Raw genomic sequence first — 16,081 nt, 5'->3', positions numbered from 1 at the left:
TCCTTCCTGACCCACAGAAACTTCCCTGCTGAAGGAAGGAATGGAAAGTAAGATTGGATATAGTAGGGCTAGATCAGCAATGTCCAATATAATGTGAGTCACATATGTAGTTTTATATTTTTAAAGCTGCATTACAGAAGTACAAATAAGAAAATGACCTGAATTTTAGTAATATATTTTATGTAATCTAGTATATCTACAATATCATTTTAACATGTAATCAATATAAAAATGAGATATTTTACATACTTTATTTTTCAAAGTAAGTCTTTGAAATCTGGTGTGTATTTACACTTATAGTATATCTCAATTCAGCTGCTAAATTTCCAACAGTTAGAGTGAAATGTAGTCCTACCAAGACAATAGTGTGTAAGTAAAAAATATTTTACATTCCTTCAGTACTTAAAGTAAATAAAAGTAAAAACTCTTCAGTTGCACCATCCACATTTTAACTGCTCAAGAGCCACATATAGCTAATAGCTACATATTAGACAGCAGAGGGCTAGATAATGAAGAACTAGGCAGAGGAACTTATATTCAATTGATTCTATAATTGCTTCTTCTCCCTCTGTTTCACTTTCCTCCCCTCCCCTCATCTTTCTTCTTAGATCCTAAGGTCCAACCAAATTGAAAGCAATTACGGAGTTGGGGTTGGGGGTGCTACAAACTCCAAAGAAAAAGGAATGGGTGATAAATTGAACCTTGAGACTTGCATAAGAACTTTCTGCTCTTTCCTACCCACCTCATCTGGGAGACAGCTGGAGGTCTCATCAGCATCTTTTTTTAAGTAAGAGGAGCCTTACAACTAGATGGAAAAAATTAGGCTTTTCAAACTGGGGTGAAGGGGCTAGGCAGGCTTGGGGGTGGAATGTACCAGAATATAGAATAACTATGGCATATCTCCCAGGAGGTAAGTTTTACTCAGTGTTAAGTAAATAACTTAAAATAGTGTTATATTAGGACAACCATGGATATATTGTGAAAGAGAATGCAAATACTGTCAACTGAATAAATATGTTCACAGTATAGCTTTACACTATTCCACTAAACCCTTATGTTTGTGTTGGGATACTTCAAATAAAATTTGAGGAAATAGAGAAAGAACTGTGTGAAATTCCCCAAATAGAGATTCACTGAAGTTAATCAGCAAATACTGGCAGGAAAGTTATGGAGGAGCCTAAGGAGAGAAGCTATCAATGGTACATTATTGGTCAAATTCCACCTTGAGATAGTTTTAAATTTTGCTCTTTATTTAGAAATACTGAGAGAATAGAGTTCTCATGGCAAGCAAGAGGAAAAGAATGCAAGGCAAATAAAAATATGAGCCATTTCGGGGGGCATCTGGGTGGCTGTCAGTTAAGTGTCTGCCTTTGACTCAGGTCATGATCCCAGGGTCCTGGGATCAGGCTGTGTCAGGCTCCTTGCTCAGCGGGGAGCCTGCTTCTCCCTCTCCCTCTGCAACCCCCCCCCAACTTGTGCTCTTTCTCATGTGCTCTCTCAAATAAATAAATAAAATCTTTTTTAAAAATATGAGCGATTTCAGAAAAAGGTAAGAGACAGGAAGAAGGGGGAGCTAGGAGAAACTATGCTCATATGGCAAAACCATTTAATGAGTTTTTACACAGACTCCACCAACATGAAAAAAAATCATACCAGAATTCACACTTGAATAGGATGTCTGGGATTTTTTTTTTTTAATAGACCACAGCTAATCTATAAGCAACTGAAATAATTTTTCTCTGGGGGTAATATAAAGAGTGTTAGGGGTGGTGGTTCACAGAATCATACAATAGAAGTAGGATTTGGGGGTAATATAAAGAGTGTTAGGGGTGGTGGTTCACAGAATCATACAATAGAAGTAGTATTTGGGGACTGGTGTGCCTATATGAAAAACCTAATAGCAATATCCAAAGGCAATTCAGGGCAGTCAGGGAAACCTTAACTTCTCTATAATTACAGTCTCACACTAAGCACTTAATATGTGCCAGACAATGTGCTAAAAGTTTTACATGCATTTTCTCACTTAATCCTCAGAACGTTTCTATAAAATGGGCATTATTTTATCCTTATTTTCTAGATGAGAAATTTGAGGCTTAGGGAAGAAGAAATTTGCCCACGGACACATAATTAGTGAGTGATAAAGCTAGGACTTTAATCTGGGACTGTTTGACACCAAAGTCCCATATACTTTAACCACTAAAACACTGTTATAAAAATTAAATGAAGTCATGTGTAAAACCCTTGACACATGGTAAGTAATATTTTACTCACTGTCATCTTTCTTTTTTAAGATTTTATTTATTTATTTGAGGGAGAGAATGAGAGAGAGAGAGAGCATGCACAAGAGGGGGGAGCAGGAGAGGTAGAAGCAGACTCCCCGCTGAGCAGGGAGCCCAATGTGGGACTCAATCCCAGGACTCGATCCCAGGACTCCAGGATCATGACCTGAGCCGAAGGCAGACACCTAACCAACTGAGCCACCCAGGTGCCCTTACTCACTGTCATCTTGCCAGGAAAACAAAGCCAGCTTATGAGCTTTCACTTTATAAAAATTTAAGTCTACCATTTGCATTGTAAATGTGCACATTACACTGTGACTTAGTGGTTAAATAAGCCATTGCTTTAGGGAAGAAAGATGGGCTTATCACCTTTTTGCTAAAATAAAATAATTCTTAAAAATAATCCTTATTGAGGGGCGCCTGGGTGGCTCAGATGGTTAAGCATCTGCCTTCAGCTCAGGTCATGATCCCAGGGTCCTGGGATCGAGCCCCACATCGGGCTCCCTGCTCAGTGGGGAAGCCTGCTTCTCCCTCTGCTTCTCTCTCTCTCTCTGTCTCTCATGAATAAATGAATAAAATCTTTAAAAAAATAATAATCCTTATTGAAATGACTATAACATTTTTCTTTATCATAACCACAAAATTTAAATTGTTAAGAAACAATACAGCAAATTGAGGAAAAATATTCTGGCAAAATTGCTGGAAGCTTTGCTGGGGCTATTATCAAATCTCCATTATTTTGATGTTTTAAGTATTTTTTCTAATTTAATTTATCCTCTAATGGTTATAGAATACTTTTAGACTCAGCCGAGTGCTAGGTGCTACAGTACTAGTAAAATTACGCAGCATAGCTGTTTCAATAAGAATTTCATATCTGATAAGAAATCCAACCCATTAGTGAATAAACCAAGACCCTTCCATGAAGTGGTGGGAATAAATGGAAACTAGATTGAACAGAATTATAGGAGTGTTTACAAAAAGAGTGTTACAAAAGGAAGTACAGGAGGTGTGAACATACGCCCTGCCCTCCTTTTTCTAAATGTGGCAATCATAAGAAGGAAGAAAATGAACAGCAGCTGGAAGGGACAATAGTCAAAGGAGAATTTGTTTTTCTTTTTAAAGACAGGATTCTTAAGTTTGCCTGAAGGCAGAAAGGAAGGAGGAGCCAGTTGAGAGTGTATGTTAAAATACGGGAGAACAGACCCTTATTAAGACCTGATTCTGTCTAGCTATGTTGACCTTAGGCTCTTCAACTCCTGGGAACACCCATTTCCTCACTTATGGTATTAAGATAATAGAAACACCGGTTTTCTTAGAACTTGGTACATATTAGTATGCAATAAAAATTATTAGATATTGTTAATAATACATATTTAGTAGGGTTAATGAGCAAAGGAACTGTACGCATAATGCCTAGCACAGTGCTGAATCCTTCACAAAAACTCGAAATACAGCAACACAATTACTTTATCTTTTTTACAGGTAAGGGTATCTTTCAAGGAAAGAAGAGTCAGAATATGACTGACAGCCACATTTCATCTCTACTAATAAATATAATTTAAATGTTAAACTTTTATTGGTAACAGAGATCATAGGTATTTTTAAATGCGCTTTTGCTAGAGAATAAAATTTGTTAACAGGCAGGATCTCAATTTTAACATAGCATGGGTTTTTCGGTCTTTAAGTGTTCAATTACTTCACAAGTTTCTTTTCTAAAAATTGAAGCTAGCTGGCCTGCAGCCGTGCGGGACATGTAAGGAAAGGGCACCGGGAAATTGTGGGAGAAGAGCTCAGGGCAGAGCACTGCGATGCAGCAGCTCAGATCCGCGACTCTGGTGCCGTCGCGCCTGGGGAAGACGACGTGATGAAGGGGACCCAAGGAGAAGGGGCGGACTCACTCAAAATACCACTGGCCCACCCGGAGGATAACGGCGGGCCGGGGCCGTCCCCTCCTCCTAACCCCCCAACCGACCCCCTCCCCGGCCTCTCCGCCGGCCGGCGCGCGAGGGGAGCCCGCCAGCGACAAGCCGTCCAGGCCCGCGGCGGGAGGCCGCCGCCCGGCACGTGGCAGCGCGTCGTCCCTCCGTGGTCCCTGGTCCGCAGCTCGCCCCGCGGGCTAAGGCGCGAGGGCGCCGCGCCCACGAAGCCCCCACAGAACGACGGAGGGGGCTGCGCCGGCTCGCCAACACCACCGCGCTTCGCCGCTTCCCCCCGCCGCCCGACTCCGACTTCGACAACTCCCGCCCCTCTCCCGAGCTCCGGCCCCGGACGCTGGGAGGGCTTGCTCCCGTCGCGGCGAGGGAGCCACTCACGGGCGGAAGCGTGTAGGAAAGGGGCCGTGACGCCGCCCCATCCTCACACACGGTGGGCGGCGGGACCCGCTGCGAGAGGGACGGAAGGACCAGGCGCAGCTGCAACTGGAGGGTGGCCGGCGAGGCCCGAAGCCGGGGCGCGAACGGAAGATACCTGCGAAAACCTGGGTCTGGGGAGCCGCCCCCGGACGCTCCGAGGCCTCAGGCGGTTGCTCACCACTCCCTCCACAGCTGCACTACCCGCTCAAGAGACCTCCCGCCAACTGGGAGCGAGGCTCGCGCGGGCCAATCAGCGCACAGAACCGCCGCCGGGGGGCGGGGCCTGACCGAGGTTGCGCGCGCCGCGACCCCAGTTCCAGCTTGAGCGCTCCAACCCCCCCCGCCCCGCGCCCGCTGCGTGCGGAACTCCTGAACTTCAGTGGGCTTGCGGACCCTCCGGGCCGGGTCCTGGCAGAACGCCACCACCCTCCCAGATCTCTTCTGGCCTCCTAATTTAGCCCCTTCCCCGTGGACGCTTATCAAAGCCAGGCTTGTATTCGAGCCTTTACCTTCCCTCCGGTTAGATGGAGAGGCCCTGCGGGGCTGGAACTTCAGGTCTTCCCTAACTCACTTCTACTTCACAGCACCAAGCAGGACGCCTTGCACACACGCACTAGCAGATACTTGATAAAGACAGGCGTCAATAGTAGGAGGACAAAGAATCAGAAGTGAACTTTGCCGCAGCAATTGTAATGCCCACAGTTACTGCTATGTTAAATAACTAAACAGAGGAAGAGACCACTTAAACTAAAAAAGAAAGGTGTGACTACCGTGGCAGAGGTGATGTTACACTATTCCGTTAAATCTGTTCTAAGCTGTAAATTCTTCTACAGGAAACTTTTCATTTTGGTCTCATTGTAGCCCTTGGCCAGGTGCCTGGGATGTAACTGATGCTTAGTAAACGCTTGTTCTCATTCTACTTTCTAAATATATCTCCCCACTATTACCCATTGATTCTTTACTCCAGGCTTACATACTTTTCTCAGAGCAGGTCTTAAACTTTCTTCTTTGAGCTGGCATATAATGTGCTCTTTCTTTTTCACCTTCATTTAAATTTTCTATCTGATACCCATACTTTAAGACCCAATTTAAGTCATCAGCCCATCATCTGAGTACTTAGTGCAAGACTGCCATTCTTGAATTCCTGCAGCACTTTCAGAAGTTGTGATTTTTGTAATCTTATTAATCAGCTTTTTGATAGAATTATTTTATTCTGTGTACGTATAGATACAATTTTACATAAATGGCATTGCATACTTACTTTAAAAAATGGAATGTTTGAGGGACGCCTGGGTGGCTCAGTCGGTTGAGCATCTGCCTTCGGCTCGGGTTATGATCCCGGGATCCTGGGATCGAGTCCAGTGTCAGGCTCCTTGCTCAGCAGGAAGCCTGCTTCTCCCTCTGCCTGCCACTCCCCCTACTTGTGCTTACTCTAGCTCTCTGACAAATAAATAAAAAAATAAAATCTTAAAAAAAATGGAATGTTTGATATGTACAAAAGAATACATATAGTAACATATATGCAGGCAGCAGAGCATAATAAAACAAAAACTCGAGAAGCCACTACCTACCAAAAAAGGATGAATCTAACACCCAAGAAATAGAACATAAACAATACTGATGAGACCCTGTATGTTTCTCCTCCTCCCCTTACTTTCCTTGAAGAGGTGACTTTGGTGTTTCCCATTCCCTTAAGATTTACTGTACCTTTAAACACAGATTTTGGGGCACCTGGGTGGCTCAGTCAAGTGTCTGCCTTCAGCTCAGGTCATGATCCCAGGGTCCTGAGATCGAGTCCCACATCAGGCTCCCTCCTTGAGGGGAAGCCTGCTTCTCCCTCTCCCACTCCTGCTGCTTGTATTCCTGCTCTTGCTCGCTCTCTGTCAAATAAAATCTTTAAAAATAAATATACAGATTGTTTGTAAATTTAATACTCTGTATTCTTCATAGTTTGAGATTTGAACATGCTGATGCAGAACATTGTAAATCATTTTTATTGTTGTATAGAATTCTATTCTATATATATACTGTAATTATCACCATGCTCCTGTTAATGGCCATTTGGGTCATTTTTTGCTACTCTGAAAGCTATGAGACTTCTTGTTACACAGACTTGGTTATCAGTGGCTGTGCTTCTCTAAGACTATATTGGTTAGTTATAGCTGGCACAGATTAGTTGCGTGGTCTGATCGGTTGGTGCCCATGTTTCAAATATTCAACTACTACTGCTTGTATATGCCCCATGGTGCACGCGTGTAGTTTTCCTATAAATGCTTTAAAGTGAAAATGATGGGTTTTAGGGTATGCAATTTACAAGATTACAAATGCTAATCTCATTTCCCAGGTAGCTGTACACATTTTATTATTTTATTTATAAGTAATCTATATGCCCAATGTAAGGCTCAAACTCCTGACCCTGAGATCAAGAGTCATACGCTCTACCAACTGACCCAGCAGGAGCCCCTCGTTGTACCAATTTTAAGAGCTCCCATTAGTCTACACTTTGCCAACTTTGTATTTTCAGCCTTTTTGTGACTAGATTATCTTTTATTAAAGTATGTCATAGAGAACACCTTTGGATTTTTTTTTCAGCACCCCTTTTTTTGGAAATATCCTACTCAACCTCCCAAACCACTTGGGTGCAAGGATAGCAGCTATATTCATACAATATAATTTCTCTTCACTTGTTGGGAGTCATAAAGGCCTTTCATCCAAGCTGGGCCAAATTCTCTTCCTGGAATTTTACACTAGGACCCAGAATTCAGTGTGGCTGTCTACTCTTTTATATTGGAAGCAACAAAAACTCCTGAGAAGTATCAGGATGGAACGATAATCAAACAAAAGCATTGCATTAAATTTCTCTCTAGAATGCTTTTCACTGTACCTCGTTTTTTTGTTCCTTACTGAAAATGTTTTCCCATACTTGCTTCTGCCTATGACATAATCCTTATTTGTTAAATTGAGGCAACAGCTTCTCCACTTTCAAGTTTAGATTCCTAATTTTTTTAAGTGTTCATAAATACTAGGTGACTTTTGAAAGGCAAAATGTTTACACTATACCACTTTTCTAAAAATGTTTGAAGTAGTTCACAACAAAGGTGACTTTAAGGTCAATTAAACAGAGAACCTAGACTACAGAAAGGGGGAGGGGCAAGAAAGGAACCATAAAGATCTTGGCAAGTTTGATTGTGAACAAGAAGTAATTTCCCCAATATGCCTGTCAGGTGCTAGCTGGGAAATGTTGCTTCAAGTAACTAGACACAACTCATATTTTTAAAATTATTATTATTTTTGAGAGAGAGAGCATGCGAGTTGTGAGGAGGGGAAGAAGGTGAGGGAGAGAGAATCTTAAGCAGGCTCCACGTTCAGTGCAGAGCCCACATGGGGCTCAATCTCACAATCTCATGATCACTCAGATCATGACCTGAGCTGAAATCAAATTGGACACCCAACCAACTGAACCACCCAGGCGCCCCACAACTTCTCATATTTACCAATATTTTACCAAATGAAGATTATAGTTTTGACAATACACTGAGGATAAATGAAAATTGGAACTGTATTTTTTTGGGCTATTTTCTCCAAAAGGTCGTGTCAAAATAGTAAGTTTTGAAACTCACTTGCATTCATTAAAAAAAAAACATCTGCATGCCTACTATATGCCAGGCAGCACTCTAGAAGCTAGAGATACACCAGTGGGGGGGCAAAAAAAAGACAAAAATCTTTGCCTATAGGAGCTTACATTCTAGTCACAAATAAACTGAGAAGCCCAAAGGCTTCTAAGGGCCAAATACAACAAAGTCTTGAAGGAATGCCCAACATACTAATCAATCTGTACAGTGAATAATTGATTTTCTTTAAAAAATGGAATAGGCCACAGTTTGTGTTAGTCTGTCAACAAGCACACCCAAAGAGGTTAGGGAGCTCAGCTGATGAAAGATTTAGGTACCTCATTCAAAACAGGTGTTACAGTACAGTAACACAAAGCTTTTTAACCTAGATCTGGGATATTATCAGATTAACCTCAATGGAGTTACCAGGCCCCAACCGGACATGGACTACAAAACCTGAGGCAATTATTCTGGGAGATAGGGACTTGGTTTTTTTTTTAAGATTTTATCTATTTGACAGAGAGATAGGAGAGCACAAGTAGGCAGAGTGGCAGGCGAGGGAGAGGGAGAAGCAGGCTCCCCGCTGAGCAGGAAGCCCGATGTGGGACTCGATCCCAGTACTCTGGGATCATGACCAGAGCCGAAGGCAGACACTTAACTAAGCCACCCAGGTACGCTGGGACTTGTTTTTAAAATTCCTTTCTTTAGTTAGATACAACAGTTACATGTTGAAAGTTGGGTACAGGGCTTCACACATTTCTTCTGAGGTTAATAAAGTAGGTTATTAATTTTAATTTGGTAAATTGAGTAGTTTCATGAGTTCTACCAAAAAATGATTTCTCAAGTGACTCCACCCCTCACACCTGAGAGCTAGAGACCTGAATGAGAAAGTAAATTATAGTGACAAAGTTTATAAGTCAAACAATGTAGGAGGTGGTGGCTGATGAAGTAAGTTTTAACTTTTATAATTTTCTAATTATGGAATTGTTTAGAAATTCTGGAATTCAAATGTACAGGTAAAATCCAATTTTAACAGATCAAAATTATTACACTAAATCTAAATTTCACTTTTGTTGAACAAAGTTTAAAGAGAATAAAGATAATAAAGCTCTATGTGTGTACTTACATGGAATCAGTTTATGCCTTATGTAACTCCTGTTCATTTCACAAGGTATGCTGTCACTTTAAAATCCCTTTAACCACTTCTTAGCTGTTTAAGGAAATTATAGAACACTGAAAACTATTAGCAAAAAAGGACATAGTATTTCTAACTGGATGCCACTGGTATAGTCAGGCTATTTAGTGTCTTCTCAGGCACAGCTTTGATTCAGGGATGGATCATAAGGAAATGAGGAGGTGGATTAGGTCAATGTACATAGAGCAGAGCAAACCTGACCAGTTTTCTTCTCTAAACACATTTTTAGTATATAGATGTGAAAGAAAGTAACTGTTCTTTTGGTTCAAGAGTTATGGTTGCCAAGGAGACAAAGGAATGAACACCTGAACTTATAAATGAAGATACTATTTCAGTTCTTTGGCTCAATGAATACACTTTTATGTTCTTAAGGGACACATCTCAAGATGTTCCTGGCTTTCCCTCAGATGAATTTTTTTTGAAAGGCATATATATCCCTTGAACACTCTTAACACTTCCAATTAACTAACCATGTTTTAAAGCTTTAAATTCTTCTTGCTGGTATTCTGACTCAACATTTTGCACAAACCGGTCTTGACAATCATGATTAAATTTGTCCCTAGGCAAAATTAAAATGACGAATGTTAAAGTTTCAAACACAAGGGGTAGCACACATTGTAGTTGATTTTTTCCATTTAGGAACTAACAAAAATGTAACCTAATAATCTGTGATCCCTCACATCAGCATGTTTAATTTTAAAAGCCATGACATCTGGATTAAAGATAAATTTGAATACAGAAATTAAAAATCAAGAGAGGAAGAATGATATAAATTAGTGACACTAGAATCACAGGATATTTTTCTCCTAAGAAATGAAGTTTTATTTATTTGAAGTAGCAGTGTTATCAACTAAGTAATATTTGTAACACATTATATGAAACTTTTAAAGTGGTTTTAAGACTGCCTGAGTAATATTTATTATATTATTTTTAGAGATTTTATTTATTCATTTGAGACACAGATAGAGAGAGAAAGAGAGCATGAGCATGGGGAGAGGCAGAGAGAGAGGGAGAAGCAGGCTTCCCGCTGAGCCAGGAGCCCGATGTGGGGCTCGATCCCAGGACCCCAGGATCAGGACCCGAGCCAAAGGCAGACGCTTAACCATCTGAGCCACCTAGGTGCCTCTATTATTATTTTTTAGTAATCTCTATACCCAACGTGGGGCTCAAACTCACAACCTTGAGGATCGAGAGTCATAATGCTCCTCCAACTGAGCCAGCCAGGAGCCCTGTGGCTTGAATAATTTTTAAACATAAATTTCTATCCTTTAAATTTAGTGACCAATATTAATACGCTTAGTGACTATTTTTTCATATTCAATACTGACCTGGATGAATTATTATAAAGACACAGTAAGTCACTGGGTGTTATATGCAAACAATGAATCATGGAACACTACATCAAAAACTAATGATGTAATGCATGGTGATTAACATAATAAAAAAAAAACAAACCACAGTAAGTCAAATCCAAATTAATATGTTTTGACAACACTGAGATTAATAAAAGGCTGCCCTGTCTCCTGCCAAAGATTTATTTTTCTAGATCTGCTTCACTATTACAAGAGTACATCTAAAATTCTATTAGAAATTGCTCAACTTACACTCCAATTAGGAAGATATTTAAATCACATTACATAAAAGCCTGTGTAACCTAACCTAATACATCATATGTAGTATATGAACACCTCCAGAAAAGAATCAACTCAATATATGTCAAAGATGTTAAAATCTGTTTGAACAGAATGTGTGTTTAAATGTCTCATTATAAAGGGGGGAAAAAAAGGAATAAAATGACCAGGCAGGCTTCATATCAATTAGACAACTTTTACTAAATGAGAAAACTACATTTAAAATGTGCTTTAAAACAAAATGGAATTAGAAAAAAAGACATATGCATTTGAAAGAACTTTGCACTGTGCTGAAAATCAAATCTCTTGCAGTAATACAATACGCCAATTCATAAAATGTAAGTTAACAGAATTCTCAATTGAACATTTTCAAAGACAATATTAAGGTCAAGAATTTCACATCAATGGTAGCACATACAGAAGAAGGGCATTATAAATATGATGTCCATCCCTATGAAGCTTACAAATTTGACAATACTCAATAAAAGCTTTTAGAATCACATCCAAAAGGGTCGCATCCAAAGAATCACAAATCTGTGTCCTGTTAAGTTCTCCTTCTAAAATCTTTATGTTGACTTTTCTACTCCTTGTCATTTGTTAATACTAACCCTTTAAAAAAAGAGAACAGGAAAAGAAATGCTGCAATAAACCCTTGATCATGTACAGAAATTATTGCTACTATAGTTCACTACAAAGCATGTCTATACAATATTGTATGAACTTTGATCATGAAAAATCAGAATAAAAATCTTTAGTGACATAAGCCTTACAATCGTATACAACATTCACATGGCAATATTAGACAGTTAAGCACCCAATAACCATAGTTGACAAAATGTCCCACTGACCAGCATTCATTTAAATACATCCTTCGTACAGAGGGAGGAAAAAACAGATAGTGTCAGCTTTCCAAGGCTTGTCAAAAAAGGATTCTCATGTTCTGTGGATCTAAAAACAAATAGCAACAAGAACAACAACAAAAAACCCAAAAAAAAAAAAAAACACCAACCCCCCCCCCCCCAAAAAAAAACCAAAACCAATGCAGGTGAGGGTGTTACCAGAAAGTTAAGCATGCCAAAAGGTGTTTCGTGCGAATTAAAACCTAAAGCCAAGGTACCACATAATCACATTACCAACTAGTTGGGTAACACTATATGAGCCTTATCTTAAAGTTAAATGAAATGCTACTGCACAATAGAGCATCAATAAGTTAAAAATTAGAGTGCACAAATCCAAATCAGTGGCAATTTCTGTATAAAGCAAAATATTCACTATCAGCTGTAAAGTTTGCCCAGTCAAACTGTTTGATTCAATCACTGGATTGGATAGTTTGCCTATTTTTTAAAAAATATCAATCTCTAAAATTCCTTTTTACTGTAATAAGGCGTAAGTTTTCTTAGTAAGATCAAACAGGTACATAAGTAAATAAGCAAGGGAAAATGATAGTTGGTGAATGTCTTTAAAGCTCTTCCCACATTTCACTTGTAAAAATGTTCAGGGAAAAAAAATTTAAAATATTTGCCATTATTCTAGCAAAAACAGAACAAAACAAAACAAAACAAGCCCAAAATAATTAAACAACCAAGCAACACTAAAACCACATTACACAGATGGATCATCATGCTTTCATCTGGTTTAACTATCACATCTAGTTTAACTGGGATGCTTCTCAACTTTAAAAACTGTGATACGTGAAGATGTAACTTTAATGGGTAATTTTGAATTTGGATTTAACTTTGCTGAATATTATAACAGAGTATACTTATTACAATACAGTGTAGCACATCTTTCTATTAGAAAAAATTTAAGATCCTTTACCCGTCTCCTTAAGTTAAAGGTGTGACATCATAAAGGGTGTCAAATGGCTGGATGGTTTTACAGTGCACACTTATATATTATGAAGTATGTCCTTAACAAATCTGATGGATTCTTTACAGAATTCCTTTCTTCACCTTTTCTTCGGTGGATTAGCTGTTCGAGGTGGAGTGACAGGACGTCCTGAATTCAGTCCACCATACTGGTACTTAGCTTTCTTTTCAGATGGTTTCAATATCTTAAAGTAAATAATTTATTAACAGTGTTATTCTTTCAAGTGCAATAAGTTAAGGAAAACTGTTATAAAAATGGACTTTTCAAGAAATAACAAATTGTAAATAAAGTATTTACATAATTACACAAATTGCAATAAAAATACAGAAAAAACCAGAAAAGTTTCATGAACATTTCTCACATTTAAAGTGTGCATAGATAACTAAATATCTGAATATTGCTATTATTTGTCATTCCATTAATAATTTAATAACAAAAGCTCAAGCACACAAATCCTATCAACGACCCAATCCTTCACGTAAAAAAAAAAAAATTTTTTTTACTTTAATTAATTACTTTATTTTGAGAGAGAGAAAGAGAAGGTGTGCACATGGGGGGAGTTGGCGGAGTGGGTAAAGGGAGTGATACGCTCCACTCCCAGCGTATCACCATGGAGCCAATGCAGGGCTCAATCTCATGACCCTGAGATCATGAACTGAGGCAAAATCAAGAGTCGGATACTTAAACAACTGAGCCACCCAGGCACCTCAAGTGGAAAAAAAAAAGAAAGAAAAGAAAAAGAGAAAGAAGTGAATTACCATATCTCTAGGGTGGGCAAAAAACACTTAGTTTATGAGTCAAAGATCGAGTTGGCTACACACATGAAAAAATGCTCATCATCAGGGAAATACAAATCAAAACTACACTGTATCATCTCACACCTGTCAGAACGGCTAAATTTAACACAGGAAACAACAGATGTTGGCGAGGATGTGGAGAAAGGGGATCCCTCTTACACTGCTGGTGGAATGCAAACTGGTGCAGCGACTCTGGAGGTTCCTCAAAAGGTTAAAAATAGAACTACTCTACAATTCAGCAACTGCACTACTAAATATTTACCCAAAGGATACAAAGAAATACTGATTCAAAGGGATACATGCATCCTGATATTTACAGCAGCATTATCAACAATAGCCAAATTATGGAAAGAGACAAATGTCCATCGACTGAGGAATGGATAAAGATGTGGTACAGATCTACAGTGGAGTATTAGCCACAGAAAAGAATGAAATCTTGCCGTTGCAAAGGCATGGAACTACAGTGCATTACGCCAAGCAAAATAAGTCAGTCTGAGAAAGACCAGTACCGTATGACAGAACAGAGGAACACAAGGGCAAGAAAAACAAAAGGGAGACAAGCAAACCATAAACCATAAAATAGACTCTTAATTATAGAGAACAAACTGAGGGTTGACTGGGGGAGGTTTGCAGGGGGATGGGTTAACTGGGTGATGGGGATAAGGAGGGCACTTGCTGTGATGAGCACTGGGTGTTGTATGTAAGTGATGAGTCACTAAATTCTACTCCTGAAACTAGTATCATGCTGTATGTTAATGGACCCTACCACTATTTATTTAGACGGTAATTAGTCACAAACTCTTTAATCTTACTTTATGTGTAGATCTTAAAAAATATATATTTATGTATTTTACATATCATAAAGTCCAATGTACAAGTCAATGATTTTTAAAATACAGAGTTGTACGACCACTGCTATAATCTAATTTTAGAGTTTTTATCACCCCAAAAGAAATCCTGCTCCCATAAGCAATCACTCCACATTTCCATTCTCTACTACCCGAGTAACTCCCTTCAACTCCAAGGAAACACTAATCTTTCTCTATTGATTTGTCTTTTCTGGCTATTTCACATAAATGAAGTCATACAGTATGTGGTCTTTTGTGACTGGCTCCTCTCACGGAGATGTTTTTGAGGTTCATTCATGTTGTAGCATGTATCAGTACTTCATTACTTTTAACTGTCAAACAATATGTCATTTAATGGATATTCCACATTTTGTTTTCATTCTTTAGGTCTCCACATTTTGGCAATTATAAATAATGCTCCTATGAATATGCATATACTTGTATTTGAGTACCTCCCTTCAATTCTTTTGGGTATACCTATGGGTAGAATTGCTGGGCCATATAGAAACTCTATGTTTAACTTTTTGAGGAACTGCCACAGTTTCCAAAAGCAGTTGCACCATTTTACATTCCCACCATCAATGTATGAAGGTTCCAACTTCTCCACATCCTCACCAATACTTGTTATTGTCTGACTTTTTTATTGTATTTATTCTAGTGGGTGTAAATAAAGCTTTAACCTACATTATAGACAGAAAATTTCAGTATTTACACAAAAAATTGTGTAGAAAAGATATATAAAGCATTTCTTAGAACTATTCAAAGTGTTCTAGTGTCTCAGTGAAAAATAAATTAATCCAATTCCACTATGCTAAATGTTGAAGGATAAGGTCTAGTTCCTATGCTTAAATTATAAATAAGAAGTCACATATTTACCATTCAATTGTACTAGCTGATAGAAACAGTATAATATAATAAAAGGAAAGAAGGATAGGAAAGCCCCTTTACATTTAGAGAAAGAGGAATATAGTACATGCACGAGAGGAACATAAAACCCTTTGCAAAAACAAAGCATTGAAGTTGTTTTGTCTGTGAACAAGAATGATTTTAAAGTAGCACACTACAGAGAGACTATGGACTCTGAGAAACAAACTGAGGGTTCTAGAGGGGAGGGGGGTGGGGGGATGGGTTAACCTGGTGATGGGTATTAAAGAGGGCACACACTGCATGGAGCACTGGGTGTTATATGCAAACAATGAATCATGGAACACTACATCAAAAACTAATGATGTAATGTATGGTGATTAACATAACATAAAAAAAAAAAAAAAGTAGCACACTATAAAGCCAGAGCTGGTCTATTTCTTGCAAAAGGAAACAAAAGCTAAGTTATTAATTGAATTCACATTCTTTTAGTAGGTTAAGACCCTATTCCAAGAAATGATACAGGAATTTAACAATTTAAACATCTGCATCAAGAATGATTAACTTAGGTTCTCCAAAACTCTAATATTTGATATATACCAAAAAGTCTGGAACCTTTGTGAATGAAAACAGAAA

General features: G+C 38.8%; 1 protein-coding gene across 2 annotated transcripts in view; it reads right to left on the bottom strand.

Annotated features, from left to right (window-relative positions):
* Window positions 1-11,243: 11,243 nt before the first annotated feature.
* Window positions 11,244-16,081, bottom strand: part of PPP1CB (protein phosphatase 1 catalytic subunit beta) — a 39,856-nt gene continuing 35,018 nt past the window's right edge. For both annotated transcript variants that reach the window (XM_028099396.2, XM_028099397.2), the window contains exon 9: window positions 11,244-13,120. In XM_028099396.2, the coding sequence (XP_027955197.1) occupies window positions 13,016-13,120 (105 nt within the window). In that variant the 3' untranslated portion in view covers window positions 11,244-13,015. The remainder of the gene's footprint in view (window positions 13,121-16,081) is intronic.

This window comes from Eumetopias jubatus, unplaced genomic scaffold, assembly GCF_037043125.1.
Source record: "Eumetopias jubatus isolate StellerSeaLion01/CBP00866 unplaced genomic scaffold, mEumJub1_p1.0 scaffold_9, whole genome shotgun sequence".
NCBI classification, from domain to species: domain Eukaryota; kingdom Metazoa; phylum Chordata; class Mammalia; order Carnivora; family Otariidae; genus Eumetopias; species Eumetopias jubatus.
The sequence above is the reverse complement of the archived record's forward strand: the minus strand, read 5'-3'. Positions and strand labels throughout refer to the sequence as shown.